Below are 27,525 nucleotides of genomic sequence, written 5' to 3' on the forward strand. Positions count from 1 at the left end.
ACGCTGACGTATTCCACTCCCAAACGAGGCTTTCAAATAACTCCGGCTCATCAGCCCGTCGCGTTATTTTTTTTTCAAAACTCTTTCAAGTTACTGTCTCCAACACACTGGATTTTTTCATGTGCTGACCCTTCTAGTAACAACATATTTCTTCAAGATGCACAAAAACCTGCAGGAAAATTCTCCGAATTTTTATACTGCGAAGGTCATATCCACATGGAAAAGAGATCTCGTAAAGTGCATTCCTCAAATAAAAAGATGAAGCTTCCTACCCCCTTTCCATGTTTCAGATTATCACGATTTCTTTTAAAAAACGGAACCTCCGATCAGGCAAATTGTTTTTTTCTGTAAAATCTTGCAACTTCAGGTTAGGTCGTGTACACATGCAAATTTCACAGCTATTGGACTACTAGTTTGTGGGATAAAACATTCTGAGTGAAGCTACTTTTGTTACGTGTGTTGATAGAGCATTGCTTTTTGGCGACAAAGAAAGACTGTTGAGGCCAAGGCTTGGTTTGATAAACATTATTCGGACTCTGCACCAGGAAAATCAAACGTTGAGAAGTGGTTTACTAAGTTCAAACGAGGTGAAATGAGCATTGAGGACGATGCACGAAGTGGACGCCCAAATGAGGATGTTACCGACGAAAACATCAAAAAAGTTGATCTAGATAGCTGAGACTTTAAGGATATCAGTGGGTGCCGCGCGTGCTCGCAATCGACCAAAAACAACAACGAATTGATGATTCTGAGCAGCTGTTCCACAAAAAACCCAAATTCATGCACTGATATGTGACAAGGGGTGAAACATGGCCCCATCGTTTCACACCAGAATCAAAACGATCGTCATCTGAGTGGACTGCACGTGGTGAGCCGACTTCAAAGAGTGCAAAGACGCTGGCAAGGTTATGGTATCAGTATTTTGTGATGCACATGGTATAGTATTCATCAACTATCTTGAAAAGGGAAAAGCCATCAACAGCAACTATCACATAGCGTTATTTGAACGTTTGAAGGATTAAATCGCGGTAAAACGGACCCATTTGAAGAAAAAGAAAGTGCTGTTACGTCAAGACGATGTACCGTGTCACAAATCAATGGAAACAATGGCAAAATTGTATGAAGTGGGCTTCAAATTGCTTTCGCATCCATGTTGTTATCCAGATCTGGCCCCCAGCGACTTTTTCCTGTCTTCAAACTTCAACAGAATGCTCGCTGGAAAAAATTGCTTCGATGAAGAAGGCTAAAGACAAATCTTACCATAAGGCAACTATCTGTATCTGTAGAGTAGGGAGGGTGAGTGTAAGCCCACAGCACCTAGGCCAAATGTGATCCATTGTACATCCTCCCGAGGAGTTGTCCTCCTACGTCATCGTCCGTCCTGCCCTGTCCAGGAAGGTGGGCAGGTCACTGGGAGTCATCTCCTTTATATCGGCAGGTGTCGGCCAAGACTCGTCGAACACACACTCTCTTATTGACGATAACTCCGGGCACTCGCATAGGACTTGCCTGACAGTCTCATCTTCCTGTTCACACATCCTGCATAGAGGTATGTCCACTAGCCCCATATTAGGGAGCTGTTTCCTTAGTTGACAGTGGCCAGTTAGAAATCCTACTGTTAAGCGTAGATTTTTCCTGGTCATCGCCAGATATTTTTTCGGCGTCAGCTTCCCAGGGTCGTCCAGGGTGATCCTGGCAAAATTACATCCTTTGATTCCATCCCATCTCTCTGGGGATTGAGCATGGGCTAGTTCCGCAATTGTCGAAGTCATCAGGCCATAGATGCCACTGGGTTCTAAAATTCTTAGTCCAGCCGCTTCCTTGGCTAAAGAGTCGGCAATGCGATTACCTTTACACCTCGGGGTAATGTTATTATCTACCGAGGCTTTGGCTAAATCTTGGTGGCACTCTAGTACTAGCCCTGAGGTAACATGTCTGTTCAAGGCTAATAGGGCTTGTCTGCTGTCAGTGCAGATTGTTATGTTTTTGCCAGAAATTCCTTTCATGGTTATTTCTTTTGTGGTGATTGAGATACCAGCCAGTTCTGTTTGTACCACGCTGGTATCATTTCCCATTTCTCATTTAATCCTTAGTGATCTGGAGTACACTCCACATCCTGAGCCTTCTTTGGTTTTTGAACCGTCTGTATATATGCGTATTGCATTTGTAGCATCTGACTCTGTGCACTGCTTTATTTGTATTTTGTAGGGTTTATTAGACACACACCTGAGCAAATATATTGAATAATAAAACCAAATTTCATAAAAAAAATCTGTGTTAGCCTATGAACTTTTAACCTTTCAAAAAAGGTATCGTCAGTTTTTTGGTATAATTCAGTAGTGCCCAAAAAGACAACTTTGCTTCAAATGTATCTACGCTCTGTTTCTTATCCTTTATGAGATCCTTATAAAGACTCGAATTTGAATAAATCGGTGTATTTACATCATTCTTTGCGTCTCTCTCTGTTTTTTAATGGTCGTTGCTTCCTACTCGGGCGCATTTGGAAAGACTCCCTGTTAATAATTAACAGGAGCTTCGTCAGGGGGCGCAGCGTCTTGGTGTAAGCAATGCTACCACCCTATTTATTTTTTCTTATAATAGGGGAGCAAAATAAGGATTTAATAGAGCGTCGCAGAGACATATTAGGTTGCAAAGCTTAAATGATAAGAAGAACGAAAATTTTATATAATATATACCTTTTCATCGGAAGATATACCATTTCATCGGTGGGGAAAGCGATTATAGATTTTTAAATATGTAAAAAAATACTGTTGCATGGACATACTCGAGCGCGTCAGATTTTATAAGGGGGTGTTAAGTGCAACAAAAAAAGCTCTCATTCAATAATCTGATGATTTCGATCTGGCGCAAACTGGCGGCCATTATTATAACGTGCAAAAAAATTCGCCATTTTGAAATACTCAAGCGCATCAGATTAAGATATATATCGTTCATCTTTATATTCTAGACGTGCTGTCTCATAATCTGACGATTATCTACAGGGATTCGCCTAATCTGACAAAAAAATATTTTTTTTCAATTTTTTAAATCATTGAACTTAATTAATATTTTGAACATTTTATTAAAACAACGATAAAAATAAAATAAAAACAGCAATAAAAATTAATTGGCGCTCCTGGGCGACTTCATTTAATTAATTGAGAAGCTCAGGAAATAGCATGCAAATGAATAAGTATATGTTTTTTAAATAGAATACTTGTATTTATAAGAGAATAGTTTTAAAAAATGCTCAAAAAATGATTTTTTTATAATCAATTGATTAATTAATCATCATCTTCATCTTCATCACGAACGAGTCTCTGGGATCACCTGTGATGGCGTCATGGCAACAGAATTCAGAGTGGGGACGGAGTGAGAGAGTAATAATATATAGAGAAAAAGTGAATAGAGCAATAGAAACTCGAAGAGGGAAATATAGGTATCATACAGCTGCACGCATTAAACTTAATCGACGAATTTTTGTTATTTCGGCTTGTGGAAATCGTCAGATTATATATTTTTCGTTATCCTTGAATTATTTCCTTCAAAATGAAAAAAATTAGCTACGCTCGAGAATGTCGAAATGACGTTATTTTTTTACAACTTTGCTGTCCTCCCCTTTCTTCACGTCACTCTCAAATTGTCAGATTAGTGGAATATACACTTTTTAGCAGGTAATTAACTCACCCTACCTTAATCTGACGCGTTCAAGAATTTCTGATGATCAATTTTTTTTACTAATCTGATCCTCACAGGCGGCCTTATATATGGGGCTCATATTTGGTGGAGGTATCCCCCTGTATATTAATCTGTCCCGCTTTAGTAAATACTGAAATCCCCGCTTGGGCTCCCCTATTATTACATTTTTGTTATGAATAAAAAATTTAAAAAAAACTATATAAAGTTCGCCTCCTCTTCGGTAGACCTTTTGATTTTTTCTTTCAAATACATTTCACTTCACAGTTGTTGAAACTATTATAGAACTGATGACCTTGTCGAATCCGTCGACCTCCGGCCTGGTTACTGACGTAGGGGGCCGCCGGTCCTCTCAATACGTCTTTCACTTCAATAATTATTCGATCTCAACTGTATTTTTTGGAAAACATCTCTCTTTTGGACTCCACTCCGACCACGACATACACGTGCCTTCTTTGAGGGCGGTCGTTATCGGCACAACCGTCCTATGTCGCGGTCGGAAAGGAAGTCCAAGCACATCATTGTAACAGGAATTCATTGATTCCTTCATTCTTTTTTCTTGATACATTTTTCTCATTCAGGTGTGTACAGAGGGCCGCTTAATTCTAGAATTCACTTTTGACGACATGATGAGGATAAAATCGTGGCATTTCGCTGTACGGACGCATAGAGAGCTGATCCCTAGGACGGTGGTGGGAATGCATTCGCAGCAAGATCCCGGCATGTTGGATCAATTATCGAAAAATATCACAAGGCAAGGCATCACTAACTCGACACTGAATTATTTGAGGGTGAGTATCTCCGGTCGTGATTATTCCTGGTTCAGTTGTTTTCGCTTTGAACTATCGGGTGGTTTTTGTGAGTTACGCTGATATTTACAGTTTTCGTTTACTTCTTTTTAGTTATGTGTGATATTAGAACCAATGCAGGAGCTAATGTCGAGGCACAAAGCCTACGCTCTGAGTCCCCGAGATTGCCTGAAAACGACGTTATTTCAGAAGTGGCAGAGGATGGTAGCGCCGCCGGGTAAGAGAGGTACCAATTTTATTGCACTATAGGATTAGTCATTTTTGCTTTACTACTGAAATGCTACCACCCAAAAAAATTTTACATTTTGGAATCCTCGTTTAGGACCCATAGTGTTCAACATTTCTCCAAATTAGTTGTTAGTATTTCAATTTAAGTTTAAAGTTTGTTAACTTCAAGCCTGACAAATGGTTAGATTAACGGAAATGCATAAAATAACAGTTCTACAAAAGATTGGTTACGGAGATGAAACCCGAACACAACAGGAAATAGCTCGCCTATTTCATGAGAAATTTCCTAATTTACCGCTCATATCTCAGGGAACAATAAGCAAAATAGAGAAGCAGTTTCGCGAGCTTGGTTATGTCGGGCAGATAAAAAAAACAGCTGCCAATGCAATGAGTGAATGAACTCAAATTGGAGGAGCTCATGGAAGACGATTTTGATAGAAGAACTTCTATTTTTGCTTTGAGTTTTGCATAATTTGAGAGGATCAGACTTGAGAAATTTAAGTAATAATTTAACCGGAGCTTGGAAAAATAAATGTGTATGGTGGGTGGTAGCAAATATGTCCAACAAAATTCATAACTTGTTTAAAGTGACCGGTATGTGTATAGCAAAAATGAAAAAAATTCTGATGAACCAATTAGATGTCTGCACGAAAAAATATTCCCTCTTTCAAATAAATGTTTCATTGGTTTTTCTGATTTTATGTTCGTTTAGAATCACAAAGGCCGCCAAACAAGAGGCGGAAACGAAAAGGATCGAACTCAGGAGGTGCCGCCAATAATGCAACACCTGCGCCAAACAAGAAGAGATCTCCAGGGCCTAATTTCTCTTTAGCATCTCAGGTATGGTGTGTTTCTGTATAGTTTTTCGAAATAGTCTAAGGAGAACATGTCCCAAGTTATTTTTGAAACAATTTTGGACATTTTCACACATTACGAGTTATCAATGTGTTTGAGATTTGCATTTTATAAACCCCAGCACAGTAATGATGAAATTGTTACCATAGAAACATTATTATTTTTCTCTGATTGATTCCGCTGTTACTTGATGAAAATTCATAGTAATTTCATAAACTATACTACACTTTAAATAAAGTTTGTTGAGATCAAATCGTGAGGTGAAGGTTATGAAATTATTAATATTCTTACTGCAATCAAAAAGTCATCACAGCAGAACATGGAGGTAGAAGTTATACTAAATATCACCAGAATTATAAAAACTGAACTTTAGTGGCTGTTGACTGTCTACTCATACACAAACGAGTCATAAACCCCATTACTCGAACATTTGCTTTGCTCCGGCCTGGTTACCGACGTGGATAAGGTTAATAAGGATTGAAAAATGTTGAGATAGCTAAAACTATTGTTCCAATGACACATATACATTCAGTACTCTTTGCCATCTACTATACTGTTGATATAATAAAAATATATTATCTTCACTCACTGTACTTGTATGGGAAAGATGAAATTGGGTTTTTCGTCAATGACCAGTTGTACTAGTTAAGATTAACAAGGTCTTGCCTTTCAACGTATCATTTCCAGCACATCTTTGATGCAGTGAATATAAATTAAAATCCCGAAATATTAATGAACCATTACGTGAATATTCACCAATTTTTTTTTTTATTTAGGACGTCATGGTGGTGGGAGAACCGTCGCTGATGGGCGGAGAATTTGGAGACGAAGACGAGCGTCTGATCACGAGGCTGGAGAACACCCAGTACGACGCCGCCAATTCCTTAGACCATGATAATCATGGCTTCCATGCTGACTCGCCGATGCCGGGTTCGAACTCTTGGGGAGCGGGAGTGGGGGACCGGGGTCCGGGAGGGGTCGGCCCCTCGCAAGGCAACACCCCATCGAATCAGGACTCTGATAAGAAATCCCCGGCAGTGAGCCAGTGATAATAGTTCATATTATAAACTATAGAATCTCCGAGTCAGTATTTTTTAACGAAACTTCAGGCATTTTGGGTCACTGTGTCGTCAAGAAAAAGTATTCTTGATTCGTTTGTTCATTTACCGGCGCATTTGATAATTCTACCGAGTGATTTTCTGGAAATGAGGTCACTCTTATGAATGTATTGATGGGACAACTGAGCTTGGAGCACTGTATTACACCTTTCAATGAAACATCCACAAACTGGTGTCAGAAGTGGGATTGTTATCAATAATTCAGTTGAGAATTTTGGCAGAGGTGATTTCTAGTAATGTATAAAAACTACATTAGCAAGTTACCGTGCTGTGTTTGGAACCATTTCGAAAGTAACATGCTTAGTAGTTTATTTGCTGTTTCATTGATTAGTGTAATGAGAGTTGTTTGGCATTAAAATCAGAAACTTTGTTTCAACATTCAAATCACCACAGAATTTCAGTTCTCCAAACAAGCTTTTAAGTGATACTGTGAGTTCATGATAAAGCAATAGTTGAAAATCAATTTAGAAACCACAGAGAATATTGTCACTGTCACTTCGTGATTATACAACCACGAGAGTGTACCTTTTTGAGTCTGAAAACTAAAATGATTGTTGCAGTATACAACCTTTTTAGGAAATGACGACAGTGTTCATAGAAGGAAATGTATCTTTGAAAACAAAAATCTGAAAAATGTCAACGAATGTTTTCTCCAGCTGAATGCTGGTTTTCAATATAACATTATGAAAGAATTTACTAAAACGTGATGTTTATCACATTTTGTTGATACCAAACTTATGATTTGAAGTCTTCCGATAATCTAATTTGAAAAAATTTTGAAACATAATGTGGATTTATTGTCATTACGAAATATAAACAACAACACAGTCCTTCAAAAAAATGTACAAGAGAAATACAGTTCTTTCTTCAGAGAGTTTGTTAACTACACCTTTCAGGGTTATGTCATTTTTAAAATTTCATTTGTCAATGTATGTTGAATGAGTAGTGTTGTACAACACTTATGAAGTACCTCTATTTCTTTCTTAAATGCAACAGGAACTGAAAGTTTACAAGAAAACTCTTGTAGACATGTATTAAGACGGATTTCCACTAAATGGGCTCGCTTGCGACTAGTTTCGTTTTCAAAACCAGAAACAAAATACTTGTTTTAGTTTCGATAAGAAACTCGAATTTCATGAAACAAACAAAAACTAGTTGGAGTTTCCACTACACGAACAGCGATTAAATTGCTGCATTTTTCATCTGTTAATTGCTTTTTTGACTGTTTGTCAACTGTTTTACCTTGGAAGGAAAAACAGTCGATAAAAAACAGTTGACAAAACAGTCGCCCGCGACACAAAGTCTTCAAAATGTTTATTGTTTGGCAACTCGAGTTTTTGTTTTATCGGAATCAATACAACTGCTGTTTTGTAGTGGTTTTGTCCGTTTCATGGAAATCCGCCATTAAATGCAGTTTTCTGAAAGTTTGAATCTGATTGTAATTTATTCTGACTTGTTTTGTATGCACTGTTGCCAAACATTTGTTCATCTCTCAATATTGTGATTCTATCATGTATTGTAGCTTGAACTCTTGAGTTTTTATATATACATAATTATCAACGTGATGGTCTAGGGTAGCTCTACTTTTTTTTATATATTAATAATAGAAGTTCAAAATTTTGTGAAGATTTCAACTAAAAAATGCTTAAAAATTGTGTAACAACAATTGGCAACACTGGGCAGCGTCAAAATTTAAGGTTGAGAGAAGTGGCCTTTCAACAGTTGAAACTGTTGGAAAATCGACTATTTCAGGAACTTCTTTCAAGATCTCACCCATTTCGAATGTTGTCACTGAATGAAAAACTTCCAATTCTCCAAATTAACCTTTTTTATTTGGACTCACATGTGATTTTGCGATCCCCTACCTACGAGGAGTCCATTTTGTACACGTTTTCTTCTTTTGTTTTATGAATGACTGCCGTCCGAAGTACGTGCATCACAATCTTAAATATGTATTGTTGTCCAGAATGCTACGATTATTATTGTAAGAGTGCATTAAAATAGTTTCAGGCATCACTTCAAGTGAGACATCCTGAATGGAAAATTGCTCCAGATGGTAGAATCATAATCAAATGAGCAAGCAGAGAATTAGTTTGATAACGATAAGTGATGAAAGAATCGCAGCATGCGAACTTGAACATAATGTGTCATTTTACAAGTTACAAGTTTTTATAAAAGGAAGTGAGATCCCCAAATAGTCGATTGTTTTACTTCTGGGTGATCATATTTACGAAAGTAGATTGGAGCACCAGGTTTTGACTTGGCGTGATCAACAGACAAATATATACAAGTCCAATTACAAATATTTTGATAACATTGGTACATTTCAGAGGTTTGACCTGAAATTACACAGAATCTCGATGTGACAGAGCAATTTTGGTTATAGGTCCGGTTTTACATCCAAAGATCTATAAGAATCGTATTCTTAAGCTGGTGTAGATTGAAAATAACATTTTTTGCAGGATTGTGAGTCGTTGATCACCTAAATGAGTGTATTATTGTTATTATTTGCACTGACAGTATCACCAGTCAAGCTATCAGTGAATGTTCAGTAAATAACTGTTAGCAGTTAGCAGATATCCCATCAACATTTTGGTAGAATGTAGTGACAAATCTGGACAAAGATTCGTTTTGCGTGACCATGATTGTACTTTTATGTGAACGTTTTTACTGTAAATAAATCTCCAGGGTTTTATTGAGGTTTTTCGATATCGAGTTGTAAAATAAAAAATATATTGTAATGTAGCATTTATGTTTTTTAAATGTGAGTTTTTGAGCCTCCGAAATGCCTGAAGTCTAAGCGCGACGATAGCCAGTGACATTTAATTGTTTTTTATTGTTTAATTTTATATAAAAATGAGTAAAACAAGTGCAAGATGATTCTAAGGAGTGAGATAAAACAGTGTGTTGAGAGTGAAAAAAAATTTATTCGAGTCTTGATTGTGTTGACAATGCTAAAAGGGACCATAGAGACTAAAACATGTTTTAGTATTGACACTGCAAGCAGGGATCGTCTTTTAGACCAGGTTGAGGGAAGACAAGAAGGGCAATACCCCGAGCGAAATCTGACGTTTTGATGATTGGAGCACCGCACAAGTCATTGGTTATTTTTGTGTATTCTCTTCGCAACCTGCTATTGTGGTATGACTTTGAAAAAGTCGGAGAGAGTTTGGAATGCTGAGATGAAGTATCTTTTTTTTCTATTTTTGAATTTCCTTACCCAAAAAAAACAATACTGTCAAATGTGTTTATCTGTTGTAAAAATAGAGTTTCTGTTGAATATTTAATACATAATGATTGTTATTACTACAACAGCAGCGTAGTCTACTTCATTATCAAGTAGTTCAAATGTATCCTTGGCAGTAACACGGTTACTAGTTACAGTATTCCATCTGTTATAGAGCGATGCCTTGCAGCATACCCTAATTCAGTATCGAGTAGTTCAAATGTACCACTGACAGTAGCAGCATTATTGATTACGGTATTCCACCTGTTATAGAGTGATACATTGCAGCATACTCTACTTTAATATCGAGTAGTTCAAATGTACCCTTGGCATTAACAATATTACAGATAAGGTATTCCATCTGCTGTAGAGTGATGTTTTTCTATGAAAGTTATTCTTGTGCAGTGAATATCTGAGACAAGTGGATAATGTGGAATTGAACTGAGTTTTGTCCCAAATTCAACAAAAAAACCAAATTCACCCAGTTGAATGATTTATTTTCTTCATTATAGAAATAAATTTCACCGAATACTATCATAATAATAACTTTTTATGACAGCAACAGAAATACATAGAGTATATTATCGAGTAGGTCAAATTACTGTCTGCAGTAACATTTTTACTGAGGAAGGTATTCTATCTTGTAGAATTTAAGGATACAACACTTTAATAATGAAAAACTTGGAGTTTAAATGTCTATTATTTGTCCCAAACAAACAAAATCTCAAAAACTGGTTGAATGAAAATGATTAATTTAACTATTTCCATTAAATTCTGACTTCAATCAGAGAATACTGTTAAATTATGACTTTGAGCTCAACATTCGATTGAATTCCAATCTCAAACTCAAAATCTAGTCAATTCATTTCTAAAAAAAATGTGTGGCCCTTCTAAGCTCGAATTTAGTATGAGGTAGTTCAAATGCACCATTAGTAGTTACATTATTCCTATGCCAGTGTTCCATTTATTGTAGAAAATTTTCAGAAGAACTGAACAAAACGAAATGAGTAGAGAACATGGCATTGAATTATCTCCTTTCTTTGTTTCAAGTTTTGATGGAAAACCTACTCATCGAAATTAATTGTGTTTTGTTTCAAAAACAAGGTAGATATTTAAATCTTCAGTTGGTCAAATGTATTTACCTTTGTCGGAAGTGATAAAACTGAAAATTTCTCGAAAGTTTGATGGACTCATTTTTATATAAAGCCAAATACTTGATTGCTAAAAACATATCACAATAGCGGTTGAGAGCAAGTTATATACGCGCCAAATCTGTAAAAAAAATTATCTGCTGCAGTTGTTGAAACGTCATCTCGCTCTTCTAGGTATAACCTTTCATACCTGGACTACGTTGCACCCGAAGTAGTGCAATTTTTAAAAAAATATAATGGTTTCTTGTGGAACCGTCACCATATGTACCTCTACAGAGTGAATGTTTCTGGTTTTCGAATGGCAGCTCATTTGTACAGTAGTTTAAAACATCACACTGTATGTTGTTGTTTTGTGTTCTAAAAACACATTTACACACACACATACACACACACAGAAATTGTCCAGGTATATTGTGTAAGATTAGAACTAATTAAATTAAATATGGTGAAATTCTATTGTCTTTTTGTTCTTCATCGAATTTGCTGCAAATAGTGCAAATACTTACGATATTGGCATATGTAATATAGTATTTTCTATTAATTTATTAGTTTTATACTTCCAGCACGCCTAGATGGGAACCTAGAGAGGTGGGGGGAGGGGGAATGTAAAATATACGTTTACGGAAAGCAAATCTAAAAAAATGAACTTTAAACGTTCTATCTAGATGGAGTGACATTTGGTTGTTCGCTCCAACTTAGGAAGAGGAATGAAAAACTCTGAAACAATTCCGATTTTCAATTAAGGAATACCATTGACTATCTATCTTGCACTGATGAGTGGCTAATGAGCCCGAAACCAGTCTGCAAGTGTGCCCGATCCAAAATTGAGGGTCGACTCTTTCAGTTGTATTGCCAATTGCATATGCAGAAAATTTTCTGTGAAGATTCCTGCACTGACGCCTGCCGGATATAATCCAACGCCCTTCGTGGTATTAGTCAGGGGAGTAGTTGTTTTCTGATAGGCGTCAGTCCATTCAGCCTACCGTGTAGGTATATTTGAGACTGGCTTGAACGTTTAACGTTCTTTCTTTAGATTTGTTTACTGCTGTGGAATTGGCCGCGGTGGTAGTGCGTCCGACTCACGATCGGAAGGTCGTGTGTTCGATTCCCGCCTCGACCAGATATTTTTCTCGAGAGAATTTATCTGGTTGAAGCTGGAATGATTCTGCAACCGTGTTAGGAATCACACGTTAAAAGGTAAGACCTCGTTAGTCCTTAGCTCGCACAAGTTTCTCAACTTCTGAGAGTTGTCGTTCGTATGGGGGCGGCAGCTGAAGAAGAAACAGCCAAAATCGTCAATTTTTCATATAGAGAAAGTTCTTACAGATTCTAGCATTTGTTAGATCATAATTTGTTAGCAACTCCAGGAGTGTTGAATGTTTTGTATATCTATTCAGAGTGTCTAATTATTTACCTTGCTTATTGCTAAGTGTTTTTGTATAATTCAATGTTCATATGAAAGTAGTTGTTTTGGGAGGGCTTTTTTTCCAGTTTGTGCCTGAAAGTCAGTTCTTTGCATGAACTACATACCTTTTCATACAGATTATTTCGAAATTCATTGCTCCCTTCATTTCCTTGAAAGATACTCACTTTTTTGTATTAAATATGTGGAAGTAGAAAGCCAAAACCTTCTTTTTTCCCAGTAATCTACAATATTTTTTCAATTCTTAGGCCATAATAGCACAAAAAACAAGTGCTGATTAATAGAATTCCTAGAGAAAAAATGCAACTGAAGATGAAAGTACAGAAATTGAAAAAACAATGAAGCCTTCGACGCTGGGTTCTTGTAATGTTCTACTCGAAAACAATCTTTAAAACAAAATAACAAATACCTTGAAGCAATAAAAACCTTCAAAAAATGACACTACAAAAAAACAAATCCAAACAACACAGGTACTAGTAAACAATGAACTGTCAGAACTTTCAAGGAAATCTACATCGTCGCCAGCACGACAAGTTGATTAGGAAATTTTAGCAGATCAGAAAGTATCAAGGACATATACCACATATATTGGAGAAAAGGAAACCACAGAGGTCCAAAACAAGTACTGTTCCCGAACACCAGAACTGCGACACTCTTCTCGACGCGCGTCTATATGGGAAGTTAAGGATTTCGAAAACATAATGACTGGAGTTTGCCGTATTAGATGCTGTAACCGAATTCCAGCTAGATTCAGATTCGGACAAAACACGTGGATTTCTTTCATTAGACCTAAAGAAAGCGTTTGATACTGTTAACCCGAGGTTTAGTTTATAACTGCTTTCAAAATTATTTATGGAATAGGAGGCAATGTATATATACATGGGCGACATAATTAGTTCAAAAAAAATTATGTGGCATACCGCAAGGATCAATAATTGTACCTATTTTATTTTTTTAAATATTTCAATTCTTTGGCTATGGTAAATTAATGTGGGAAATGTTTGCTGATGACACCACTTTAATTTACAATGGAAATAGTGTACAAGAAAGATCTTGATCAGAAATGAAAATTATTATGGTTCAGTTTTCTTCAATATGATCCCTCCATCTATCAGATGCATCCCCACAAAGAGGTTTCTAGGAACAAGGAGTATAATGGGGAATGTTCCTCAATATGGGTTATTACAGCAAATGCAAGTTTGAACAAAATGAAGTTGAGTTTAATTCATGAGTTTTTCAAATTCACTTCGAAAAGTATTCAAATTGATGTTTCAAATGTTGGGTTTTAATTTTTAAAGGGATTTGTTTCTAATTCACATATTGGCAACAGCGCCTATATCAAGTTGAAATAATTTATACGTACCTAGATATTCTACTTTAAAAAAAGAAAATTATCTTTATAAATCAACAATTAAGGCAAAATATAAATTATAGTTCAACACCACCTCCACAAGCCACATAAACAACAGTTTTTTGTTATTTATTTATATAGAGGAAGATAGGTTAGGTGCACAAAATGTCATGTTACAGAATGTCTCGGGACTCTGAACATAAGTTAACAGAACAGCACGCCTCTGAAACATGTCATCTTTGTTAATCTCATACAGGTAACAGATTCTTTGTTCTTTTATTAGCTATAACCGATGTTGCCAAATGGTGAAATAGAAACGAATCCCTTTAAATATTGAATGCATTATTTCATTCCTCTTGTTTAAGTATTTGAATAATTTTTTAAAGAAAAAGGTTGAAATGATAAGTTTAAAATGCGTTGTTTTAGAGCTCTTTTTATGAAAACTACTTGATTTTCGTCAGGAGGAACATTCCCCATTCTTATTTAAAAATCATACCACAGTGTTGAAGAGTCTTTTTTATACCGGTGCTGTAGAACTGATGCAGTGGATGAAGACTTTCACGAAGAAAATCATTCATCTTTTTCCTGTTTGTTTTTGACGTATGTAATCACGAAAGTGTAAAACATGAATAAAGTACTCTATTCTATAGAGGTCAAGTATCTTTTCTGAAAGATATTGAGAAAGATTTGAAGAGGATCTCTCATTGTTGAGAAAATATTTTGCTCTACATTAGAGTTTGAAAATGTATTTTGATTCACTCTTTTAAAAAAAGCGAAGTTTTTCGCTTTGAAATTGAAGAAAAAACCCTAATGTTTGGTGTAAGGCAGATCAGATTTCAATGATCTATCTAGTTGATTAGGTGAGGCGATGTTAGGAATGTTGGGATAGAAATATTTGGGAACTGCAACAACAAAAAAAGGATTCCAAAGAAAAAACATTAATTCTTTTATAATAATTATTGACTTAAAATTACTGAAAAATAAATCAGATTGAATTAATGTAGATAAAAGTTAGTTTCGGTCCTCTCAAATCCTCGAAAGTCTTGCTTGAATACCTCTTATCCTATTAACCAAATGGTCAGTGTTCGGTTTGCTATATAAATGCGAAAGTAAGCCTACCACAGTATCCTGACACATAGAAGCAAGTTTTCTCCTGAAATTGAATATCACTTGAAGTTCTAACTATGAAAGGATCATTTTGAAAATTCATTAAATCTATTTGGAAATGAAAAAGGGTCATAAATATACAGGGTGTAACTGAATAAGTGTAAAACATTTAAGGAGGTGATTCCTTATCGAAAAAAAGTTAGAATCTCTCATATGAAGAAACTTCATTGGAGCATCCCTTGTTAAGATACAGGCCTTTAAAGGGGGTACATAAAATTTGAATAACAATTTTTTTCACAAACTAACTAACCTGACGTTTTGTACTACCAAAAAGACACTTAGCCAGTAATTTATTTGTTTTACCCCATGGTTGTGAGGGGTGGAAAACGCAACTCCTAAAATTTATTTCCAATGTAACTTTTTGTTTTATTATTTGTTTATCATTTGAAAATTCATTTCCGATAGCCTGTTTCATTCTAAACAAAAAATGTCTCTTGGGTTTTTTGCCCAAAATAAACCAGTTCGCAGCAAAAAATTATTTTACGAACAACTACAGAGATACATCGTCATAAATGCGAACTGGATTTATTGTTATTTTGTAGTTAGTACCTGCATTGAACGATTGAAGGTTAATAAACAAAACTAATTTATTAATAACAAAACACACAACATGTAGAAATCATAGTAAATGTTCAATATGTCTACCATCAGACATTACACATGCGTCTAGACGACGGCGCATTGAGCCACATATTCGCTCAAATATTCCTGGAGTCTCTCTAATTACCCTGCACGCATCGATGATGCGGTTTCTCAAGTCCTCTACATCGCGAACAGGAGTATGATAAACCAAATGCTGTAAATGGCCCCAAATAGAGAAATCGAGAGGATTGAGATCCGGGGATCGAGCGGGCCAGTTCTGTGGTCCTCCTCGACTGATTTGCATATGTTTCAGTTAAATGCTGACGTGCTACTTGACTAAAATGGGCGGGAGCCCCATCATGCATGAAAAACATATCCCTTCTGACGCCCAAAGGAATTTCCTCCAGCAGTACTGGATGCACTTCTCTTAAAAATTGAACGTATGCCTCACAATTTAATCGAGGAGGTAGAAAATTAGGCCAATTAAATCATCCCCAATAACTCCGAGCCACACGTTAGGAGAAAACTGTTCTTGATGGTTAGTTTTGACAATAGCGTGAGGATTTTCATCAGCCCATATATGGTAATTATGAAAATTAATAATCTTGTCCCGAGAAAAACTACATTCGTCTGTGAATTCTATCGTTTTCAGAAAGTCACAATTTCTTCTAATCCTTTTTAGCATCCAATTGCAAAATTCAAGACGGTTCGGAAAGTCTCGCGGTAACAGTGCCTGTACTTATACCTGTACTGTATAAGTTTTTCCTTTAAAATTCGAAATACCGTCATATGATCAACATTTAGCTCGAAAGCAATCTTTCTAGTACTGGTAGTAGGTCGTTCTTCAATCAAATTAAGTACTGCTTCCTCAAGCTGTGATGTTCGTACTTCACGGTGGCGACCACAATCTTGCATTCTTTTGTCGAATGAACCATATTCTCGTAATCGTTGATGAAGTCGAGCAAATATTCTATGTGAAGGATGCTGCCGTTGAGGATACATTTCAGAATATCTTCTAGAAGCTTCTAACCCATTCCCCTGCGACAGACCGTAAACGTAATGCATATCAGCCATTTCCTCATTTGTGTATGCCATTTTAATAAAGTGAATTATTAAAGTAACAAATAAGGAACAGAACAACAACACACAATTAGCATTAATTCAATTTCGAAAATTCACAAACTGACAGCGTCATACCAATTTAATTGTCACTATCACTAATGGCGACCTGCTAGATAGATTAGTTTCGTATTTTTGCATTTATGACGATGTATCTCTGTAGTTGTTCGTAAAATAATTTTTTGCTGCGAACTGGTTTATTTTGGGCAAAAAACCCAAGAGACATTTTTTGTTTAGAATGAAACAGGCTATCGGAAATGAATTTTTAAATGGTAAACAAATAATAAGACAAAAAGTTACATTGGAAATAAATTTTAGGGGTTGCGTTTTCCACCCCTCACAACCACGGGGTAAACCAAATAAATTTCTGGCTAAGTGTCTTTTTGGTAGTACAAAACTTCAGGTTAATTTCAATATTGTAACTTTTTTAGTGATTGTGAAAAAAAATTGTTATACAAATTTTATGCACCCCCTTTAAGGGGCTGTATCTTAACAAGGGATGCTCCAATGAAATTTCTTTATATGAAAAATCCTATCTTTTTTTCGATGAGGAATCACCTCCCTAAATGTTTTACACTTATTCAGTTACACCCTGTATAACTGAGATAGTGCTTTACACAGGGTGTTGCTTAATGTCACTCAAATATTTGAAAGGGCGATTCTATGGATGAATCCAAGACGTGAACTCTTATGAACCCATTTCCGGAAAGGATCTGCTCCCAAGGGGAATACTTAACAATATTTAGATAACATTCAGGAACACCATGTATATCTGACAAATCAATTGAAAATTTTGATATGGTGATACATGAAGATCTGTAACAGTGCCCGCATGCTTAGAATAAAAAAAAAAACTCACTTTTCTATGCTGTTGTAACAGTCACTTTTATTGAGGAAACAATCAATTAAAGCAGCAGTAGCTTCAGCCAGATGGAACTCGTGCTCTTCCAGCTGCCAGAAACGGTCATTGTGCGACATTTGGTTCAAACTAGAAAAAAATCACAAGAGATTATCTTTCAAAGTCAATTTATCTAGTTTTTTTTAGTTGAAAGGGATGTATTTTTTAACAGCGATTAGCTTCTAGACTTCCACTTCTCCATTTCCATACAAAAATTGTAAACTTCCAAAGGAAGAAAGTAAGTTGAATTTCAATATGAAAGTAGTTGTTTCCAAATCAGTCTCGAATATACCTACACAGTAGGTTGAATTTATTTATTTATTTATTTATTTGACACTTTGGTACATTGAGTACATGTGCTAAGTCATAATTAAAAAACAAAAATAAAACTACAGAAGTTGAACAATACAAAAACAATAAATATGGTTCACGTCCACAAACTTTCACAACATAGAAGTATTATATAAAAAATCGGAGAAGCTCTAGCAAATACTCTCAAAATGTCATGAAAAAGTGTCGTGCAAGAATTCCTCAAGACTGTAGTAACACTTCTGTAAGAGAAGTTTCTTCACCTCAATTTTAAAAAGTTTATCTGACTCGATTTTCCTAATAGATGCCGGCAAGTTATTGTAACAGTTTGTTGTATTAAATAGTGGGGAGCATCTAAAGTAAGCCGTTTTGTGTGAGGGGGTTCCTAACAGTTTCCCATGACGGGTGTCTCTACCATGTATATCCGCATTTGTGACAAATTCAGTTATATTGTTACGGGCAAAAGTGACAAACTTCAAGATAAATAAAGAAGGTGCCGTCAATAGGCCCTCTCTTAAGAAAATTGGTCTACAACTATCTTGAAAATCTATATTAAAAATTAGTCTCAGCAATCTTTTCTGAGCAACAAAAACTCGTGGAAATTCCCTTGCACATCCCCAAGAAATGATATTAAAGCTGATGTGAGAATAAGCCATAGAAAAATAGACATTCATCAATCCAAAATTATCTAGAGTGTTTTTCAATTGTTTGATTGAGTAATATGCGGAATTGAGTTTGTTGCAGACCTTCTGAATATGACCGCTCCAGGTCAAATTTTCGTCTAAAGACGTTCCTAAAAACAAGACTTCGCTGGAAGATCGAATACCATTTATTGTGGAAGAGTCACTGCTGAAATTTTTCCTAATAAATGATTTCATTGAAACAGATTTAGATTTATTCAGAATAAGTTTGTTACGTTGACACCAAGCACTGAATTTATCTATTATTTTATTTATTTTGTCTGACAACTCAACTTCGTTTTTGTCGGCCACAGTAATTGCAGTGTCATCCGCAAACATGGTTATGTGACACTCAGAAAAGAATTCAGACAGGTCATTTATGAAATTGAGGAACAACAATGGTCCCAGGACAGAACCTTGAGGCACTCCTAGTTTTACATCTTCGGGACTTGATAAAATTCCATTGCAGCTAACTATTAGACTACGGTTTTCCATATATGATTTCACCCAGTTCAATAGATTATTTGGGAAACCTAGGCCTGCAAGTTTAATTATAAGAAATTCGGAAGAAATGGTATTAAATGCTTTTGACAAATCGAAAAAAAGTGTTACAACTAGTTTATTCGAGTCAACCTGTGTATAAATGAAATTTAATAAATGGTATGAAGCTGATTCAATTGATTTATTCTTCCTAAAGCCATATTGGTTATTACTAAAAAGATTATTTTGATCCATGTAATTCAGAATTCTGTTACTAACAACTTTCTCAAACAGTTTAGAGAGGGAACAAAGTAAAGATATGTAAGTAAAGAATGGACTGACGTCTATCAGAAAACAACTACTCCCCTGGTTAATACCACGAAGAGCGTTGGATTATGTCCGACAGGCGTCAATGCAGGAATCTTCACAGAAAATTTCCTGCATGTGCAATTGGCAATACAACTGAAAGAGTTGACTCTCAATTTTGGAACGGGCACACTTGCAGACCGGTTTTGGGCTCATTAGCCACTCATCAGTGCAAGATAGTGACCATCATCGACCTAAAATCAATGATATTCCATAATTGAAAATCGGAATTCTTTCAGAGTACTTCATTCTTCTTCCTATGTTGGAGTGAACAACAAAATGTCACTCCATCTAGTGAACGAGGTACTAACCAACTGCATATCCGAAATTTGCCCGATTCCTCTGAATAAGGAAGTTATAATCCAACGCCCTTCGTGGTATTAGCCGGTTTGTATCTGAAAGTAACTTCTGTACGTGATCTACACATCTTTGTAAGTCTTCCACAATTTTTTTGTATATAACAGTGTCATAAAACTGGCTAAGCTTTCGTATTATCATACCAGAATTAATACTGCCCCCAATATAGTAAAGGAGAGCTGGATTATTATAAATGAAATCCGTGGAAAGAGCAAAAATCAAATTGTTAAAATCAATTTGAAATCTTGACTATATCAACTACTACTATTGCTCTATCGCAACTAAACTTATAATGAGACATTTCCACTAATATTCATATTAATCCATTGCAATATCTTGAGGATGTAACAATTGACGAAACCTTCTTTCTATTTCCAACAGACCCAGAAGAAATAAAGAGAGCTATGAAGGACATTGAGAATAAAAAGGCATCAGGAGCTGATGGTATGTCTATAAATATGCTGGAAAATCAGCCATGGCGATTCTAATTTAAAAAGGAGGGGATAGGGAGGATCCATCAAATTATAGACCAATATCCCTCCTATCTACTATTGCAAAAATCTATTCTAATCGCTCAATAACAAAATTTAAAAAAAAAACCTGTTCATTTCATAACTTACTTGTTATACGCATTAATTAAAACTTCAAATGGAATATTCACAGATTCCAAAGCTTCTGGAACAAGTCTCTTGTCACCTTTCAATTTGGAGTTGACCGATTCCAATTCGAAGATAACTGAATCTGAAATTAAAAAAATTATTATCAAGGATTGAGAACACATTATTTTCCTTTGACTTTAAGAGATTGTGGAGTACCAGTGTGACAGTTCTTTGAAAACAACTTCTGGGTCGAAGGATTGGAAGGGGAAGTTTCACAGAGTAGCCACCCAGATCCCCCGATTCGACTCCACTCGACTTTTTTCTGATGGTTGAAATCAAAAGTCTACAAGACGCAGCCAACTAATGATAAAGTAGATTTTTGTTCAGTTTTATTTTCGAATTAGAAGTGAAATACAATTTTAAACAGGTATTTTATTTTTTCTGATATTGCTCATCACTGTTGCAATGTCAATAGTGTTACAGGATTGGAGATACAAATGGAAGATCGTACAAATAAGGTGTTACTCCACTATTACTTCTATTTGAAATTTTTGTAGGAATGTGTCGTTTTTAAAATTGATGTTGAAGATGGCCTGTTTTAACTGGAATCCATTAAATATAAGTGAGTGGAAGATAGAAAAGAGAATAGGTAAAAACAGGAACCTAACCATTACCACAACTGATTATGAAATTACAATTGAACATTGAACAATAACCTCACCTAACGGAAAAGTGTAAACTGATTTTGAGTACTGCTTGGCCAAGTGTTTAACTTTAGCTAAAACTTGGCTGAGTTTGTCGTTGACGGATCCAGACGCCTTTCTCAGTTCGTCGGCTAAAATTTGCTGCCAAATCGATTCCACTAGAACTTTATCACTGTAACCGGAACAGTCAATGATCGCCAGTTGGCATTCCAGTAGTTTGAACGGTTCCGCAAAGTTTTCGTACAACTGAAATAAAAAAATAACTTGTTCTCTGTATATTAATATCATCATGACTTATGTTCTTACTTGTGAAATTTCGTACAAGCCAGAATTTAGAGCGGCGACAGCTTCTTGCACGTTCGGTACCTGCCCTTGCAAATTCGAAATGGCCTCTTGTATCTGTTCTTGTACCTTGGCCACTTCCATTCTGTCCTCCAAATCTCTCAAAAAGACTCCCAGATAAGGTGCGTAACCCACTTTGTCACTCCTCATGCACATTATAGCTTTGGCAAGGTAGGACAGTCTTTCTTTCAATGGCACATAATTTCTAGAAAATAAAAAGATATCATATAATGGAGCAGCAATGGAAAGAAAATCTAAAGCCCTCTTCACTGCCAAAAAAAACATTGAAGGATGACCTGTCCTTACAAATAAACTAAGTTTTCTTTTGTTTTTGCAAATAGTTCTTGTTTTGGCAGTAATGCCTTTTAGTAACTTTTTCAATAGATGACCCACACAGTATATTAAGTCTACAAAAAAAGATATGGAGACTTATATTATTATGCAATTTGTGCCGAACAATAAAAACAAAAGTCATAGAGAATATGAAGGTGATATTATTAAAAACGTTAACAATGATATCAAATGTTTGCAGAAAACAAGTAATATTCATCATTAACTCTGCATCAACATGTACAATGATGACCGTCTTGGTATTAGCCTAGGGAGTAGTTGTTTTCCGACTGTTAGTTGCCTAACCCTACCGTGTAGGAGAACCTTGGAGAGATGATTAATCGGTTTAAATAACATTTGAAGTCAAAAGTGGTTTTTTCTGGTGTCAGGTGTGGGGTCACCTAGTGTCGGAATTGGGGTCTTTTGGTGTCAGGTTTTCTGGTGTAAGAACTTTTTTACAAAAATACTTCCTGTCATTTATACTCACTAATTTATCGTGATTAATTAATACTTACCCTGTTTTACAAGCGATGTTATTTAGTACTTTGGCAGCTGCTGCATGATTATTATTACTTTCGTAATATTTCCACAAGAGATCCATGACACTGATATTATTCGGATTTTGAGCAGAGGTTTTTTTCAAGTAGACTTCCAAAGAGGAGTTGTGAATTTTTATGAGATCTCCGGACATATTTTTCGAAACTAGCCATTCATATAGAGCAACTTGCATTATTTCGTCGGGGGTTTCCAAAATTTCTTCGATGACCTGTTTCAACTGGAACAAAGGACATTACAATAATGGTTTGTGCCTGTATTGTAGACATTTGTGACTTTATATATAAATGAAAGGCATTCCAATTTTTCTGAAAATTATACGTGTGTTTGTGAGTGAGATAATAAGTGTGAGTGTTTTTATGAAAATGGTCAAAATGATGAACAGATGAACAACGAAATTCACTAGCTTTCATTTACGAGTGGTGCCATCTTCATGTTGAGGTCAGCAACTTTTTAGACAATTCTTGTACATACGTCAAAAATATTGAAATTGAAAGATATTTCATAAAATTTCAAACTTTGAATGGAGATCTCAATCCACTACATTTTTTCACAACATCCATTAAATTAAGGTTTTTATTATTTCAAAGAATTCTTACCGTACATCCAATCTGTGATTCTCTGGTATCATTCAACAAAATCGATTGATTAGTAGTATAGTCAGGTTCACATCTATTATTGGGAACCTGCTGCTGTTCATTATATACATATTCCAGCATTTGCAAGATATGCTTGTAGATTTCCATCCTGAAATTTTAGAGAAAATAGAACAACCACAAAAACGCTTCATTAGACATAATATAAAAAATCTGACCTAAAATGACAATTGGGATATGATTCGTCAATAGTTGGAATAGCCAGTAATTATAGGTTGAAAAGTAACGGGGCTTAGAAAATAAACACGTGATTTAGAACCTCAGGAGCAGATGGCGCACCTAGTACAAATACCCTAAAAGCCAACTTATGGACATATTGCTTCCAAAACAATTGTAAACAATAACAATGCAAACAGCAGACCGATAACCTATAATAATCGAAACAACAACAATGACAATTTCGTGGAAGTCACAATGTACAAACCAGATTTTTGGCCAAGCCGTGTAGGTATTAGAAGATTCGATATTACAAAACACAAAGATTTTCTGAATCAACTAGATGGAGATATTTTATAGAAAATGAAACACACGAGGCCCACCAGAGCAAAGAAACACACAAAAAACACAAAACTATCAGCGTGATTCATCACTACGTGCAATCTATTGAAAATGCAGTAGATCGAATAGAAAACAGTTTCCATATTCATTCAAACTGTAAGGTATTATGTAATATGTAAGGTAATATTTAATAAATTACCGAATAATCTCAAGTGTATCACGGTGCATAGGGTCCTCAAAAATAAAGTGAAACAACTTCTGTTGTATCTGGAATCGTATGATTCCAAATATTTTGAATAGAGGAAAACACTTTCGCAGTCCGACGTTTAAAAAAAGAGGAATCAACACTTAAACTGCAGCTAAAATATATAAAATGATCTGTGGTCCACTTCTCGAATATGCACATGTAATTTATTCAAGTTGTCGTAATCCTGCATTAAAAAATCCCCAAACAGCTGAAACATCTACACTAAGGAGTATTACCAAAATGGGAAAAAAAATTAAACGAAAAGTATATCCAATATTGAAGCAGGTTCAGTTTCGTACACCTTTTGCTTCAAATAGCCCCATAAAAAAAGTCCAAAGGTGTCAAATCTGGCGCGCGGGCTGGCCATTCTGTGGGACCTCGACGGCCATTCTGTGGGACCTCGACGGCCAATCCAACGACCGAGAAAAGTAGTACCCAAATAGTTTCTTACACGATTCTCTGTAGTCTAAATCATGTATCATTCAGATGAACTTTTTTTGTATTCCAAAGACTCTGGATGTTTCTGTGGACCTTCCCCATGCTATGATGTTGCAGCAGTTTCCCTGTTAAATTTTGATCAATAAATAGGACACGAGAATTGACCATTTTAGAGATTGTTGACGTGGTACCTTTCTACTAGTAACACCGAAAACTGAATGATGTCATTGTCGTACTGACATTTTTTGTCGTTCTTATAAACAAAAAATAACTTGACAAACCTTATCGGGTTTTTGGAATTGCCATAAGACAGATAAAAAGGAATAGTTCTAGAAATATCGATATTAATGTGTTTGTCTTCAGGAAATTATTAAATGTTCCGCTATTTTGTAGTTAGGTGAAAATATCGACTTCATATTCTAAGATTGTGAAGTATTCGTCAGGAGCTTCAAAATTATGTCTCACAAGACCCCCCCTTCAGAATAAAGTATTCAAGGGGGGGACATTAAAGAAATGCACTGTATGAAATAAAGAATATATTATATTACATTAACACATGGATCAATAAGTCCCGAGACTAACAATGAAAACATTTTTTTCACAAAATTTTTTTTTATTCATCAACATAATCTCCTTTTAGGGTGATACAATGGTTCCAACGCTTTTCCAATTTTTCAATACCATGTTTATAAAAAAACGTATCTTTCGCTTCAAAATAAGTTTCAGTTTCAGCGATGACCTCCTCATTTGAGCCAAATCTTTTTCCCTGGAGCATTTTTTTAAGATCAGCAAAGAGCCAGTAGTCACTGGGGGCTAAATCTGGTGAGTATGGGGGTGGGGAAGCAGATCAAAGCCCAATTCGTTTAATTTTGCCATTGTTTTCATCGACCTGTGGCAAGGTGCATTGTCTTGGTGAAAAAGGATTTTTTTCTCTGCATGTGCGGTCGTTTTTTGCGATTTCCTCCTTCAAACGTACCAGTAAGTCAATATAATAATCACTGTTGATCGATTTACCTTTTTCGAGGTAGTCAATGAAAATCACGCCATGCGCATCCCAAAAAACTGACGCCATCACTTTGCCAGCTGACTGCTGCGTTTTCGGACGTTTCGGACGGCTTTCGCCAGCTGTGCGCCACTCAGATGACTGCCGCTTTGACTCTGGAGTGTAGTGATGTATCCATGTTTCGTCCATGGTCACGTAACGACGCAAGAAATCTTTTTTGTTGCGAGTAAATAGCGATAAACAGCTTTCTGAATCATCGACTCGTTGCTGTTTTTGTTCCATCGAAAGCAATCGCGGCACCCACTTAGAAAAAACCTTTTTCATGCTCAATTTTTCATGAAGGATAGTAAATACACTTCCATATGATATCTGTGTCATCTCAGCAATCTCACGGAGCTTCACTTTACGATCTTTCATTACAATTTTTGTCACTTCACTCACATTTTCCGGTGTAACAGCTTCCACTGGTCTACCCGAGCGTTCTGTGTCATTTGTGTCGGTACGACCACGTTTAAACTCGGCAAACCACCGACAAATCGTTGCTTTTGATGGACAAGAGTCCGGGTAACATTTTTCAATCCATTCTTTCGCTTGCACGGTGTTTTTACCCATTAAAAAACAATGTTTTATCAGAACACGAAACTCGGTTTTTTCCATTTTTTAAACAAACTACAAAACGACTTTACTCTAACCTCGATAACTCAGCTGTTTCTGGTCCGATCGACTTAAAATTTCGACACGTTTCAAGCAAAGGTTAGTACTCTAGAAAGACGTGGTTACTGGTTTACTAAGAGCGCCATCTCTGGGTTAGTCTCGGGACTTATTGATCCATGTAGTATATTTTCTGGTGTTACTGCCTCATTTGGACGTCCACTGCTTTCTGCATCATCAGTGTCTCTACAACCACGTTTGAAGTCAGCAACCCAACGTTTAATTATTGTTACTGATGGAGAAGAAAACTCATAACACTTTTCAAGCCATTGCTTAGCTTGAACGGTATTTTTTACCATCAAGAAGTAGCGTAAAATCAAAACATGAAATTGTTTTTCATCCATGGTTTTCAAAATAACAAAAGTAGTATAACTCTTTACACAGTAACTCTACTCAAGTGTAAATTATCATGAAATTTCAACAGCTTTCTTTTGAAGGTTAGAACTAACTGAAAAAGCGATGAATGCAATAAAACTAGCGCTATCTATGTGTCAGGCCAGAGACTTTTCAGCCCGAGTAATAAATAAAACTTGAAGACAAAACAACAACTTTGGATAAACCAATATTTTCTAAAAATAATAAAACATTTTACGTGCTGCACATACTCACCTTCTTTGATAAAAATTGAAACCCTCCTGATCCGCCGAATTATCGTCCGTGTTGTAATAGTTCTCCGCAACTTTTTCCGGATCCATCATTCTACCGTAATGCATACACAATTCTATTACTGCTCTATAAGCTTTGAGAGATGTAAACTCCCTGCAAACTTCACCCATATTTATATTCGGCGATATGCACTTACAAATTTGTAGAGCGGACAATAACATTTCTTCCTTCTCATCTGCGTTTTGTATCGTTCGAGCTGCTTTAAGAATTTCGATGGCCTAAAAACATATCGAAAATATTCCAGCGTTCAGAAGATACAAGCTTTTATTTTTAGACAAAATTTTATAAATCAACTTTCATTGTTATAGAGATTAAGAATTATTCACAAGAATTTTTGGTTACATTTTGGATAGAGTGCACACTCTGATTTTGAAAAAAAAAAATTGTGTGCTTACGTATTTTGATGTGTAGATTAGGAATCCGAAGGAAAATATCGGTCTCTCCCTTATTTCCAGACTTCCAAAGTTCCGACAATTGGAATTTATCAGCCTTCTTTTTGCACAATACGAACTATAGAAAAACATAAGTATTTATTCACCTTTATATCTTACTTCACCTTCCTTGCCACTTTACAGTGGCAAGGCGGTTTCTTTGGGAATTTATTGAAATGGCTCACAAATTATCTATGTAACTGAACACAAGTTGTAAAAATTAAAGGATTTACATCTCAACAAATCTCGGTTAGCTCAGGAGTTCCACAAGGAAGCCATTTAGGGCCATTCCTATTTAATATCTTTGTCAATGATATCAAAACCAAAATTAGTCATTCTGAAGTATTAATGTTTGCTGATGCCTTGAAAATATTCAAAACCATTGTATCCACAGTTGACTACGAACATATTCAGAATGACATTACATCTTTTACTGAATGGTGTGTAGACAATGATATGAACGTGAATGTGTCTGAATGCAAAAGTATGTCTTTTTCTAGATCACTTACTCATTACAACAAAATGTATAC

General features: G+C 35.8%; 2 protein-coding genes across 5 annotated transcripts in view; one reads left to right on the forward strand and one right to left on the reverse strand.

Moving 5' to 3' along the window:
• Positions 1-11,537, forward strand: part of Chi (LIM domain-binding protein 2 Chi) — a 71,609-nt gene extending 60,072 nt beyond the window's left edge. For 2 of the 4 annotated variants that reach the window (XM_023174008.2, XM_023174009.2), the window contains exons 6-9: positions 4,278-4,487; positions 4,599-4,722; positions 5,446-5,573; positions 6,365-11,537. In XM_023174008.2, coding sequence (XP_023029776.1) covers positions 4,278-4,487; positions 4,599-4,722; positions 5,446-5,573; positions 6,365-6,637 — 735 coding nt within the window. In that variant the 3' untranslated portion in view covers positions 6,638-11,537. Of the gene's footprint in view, positions 1-4,277; positions 4,488-4,598; positions 4,732-5,445; positions 5,574-6,364 lie in introns of all 4 variants that reach the window. The other 2 variants (XM_023174006.2, XM_023174007.2) reach the window with 1 other exon arrangement.
• A 3,262-nt stretch (positions 11,538-14,799) lies between these two features.
• Positions 14,800-27,525, reverse strand: part of Nup154 (nuclear pore complex protein Nup154) — a 28,343-nt gene continuing 15,617 nt past the window's right edge. The window contains 8 exon segments of the mRNA XM_074185086.1: positions 14,800-15,010; positions 17,585-17,713; positions 20,436-20,556; positions 21,136-21,364; positions 21,425-21,665; positions 22,306-22,565; positions 22,945-23,092; positions 26,508-26,782. Coding sequence (XP_074041187.1) covers positions 14,884-15,010; positions 17,585-17,713; positions 20,436-20,556; positions 21,136-21,364; positions 21,425-21,665; positions 22,306-22,565; positions 22,945-23,092; positions 26,508-26,782 — 1,530 coding nt within the window. The 3' untranslated portion in view covers positions 14,800-14,883.

This window comes from Leptinotarsa decemlineata, unplaced genomic scaffold (assembly GCF_025532065.1).
Source record: "Leptinotarsa decemlineata unplaced genomic scaffold, Ldec_3_MD MMD2_tig00026361_RagTag_RagTag, whole genome shotgun sequence".
Classification (NCBI taxonomy): domain Eukaryota; kingdom Metazoa; phylum Arthropoda; class Insecta; order Coleoptera; family Chrysomelidae; genus Leptinotarsa; species Leptinotarsa decemlineata.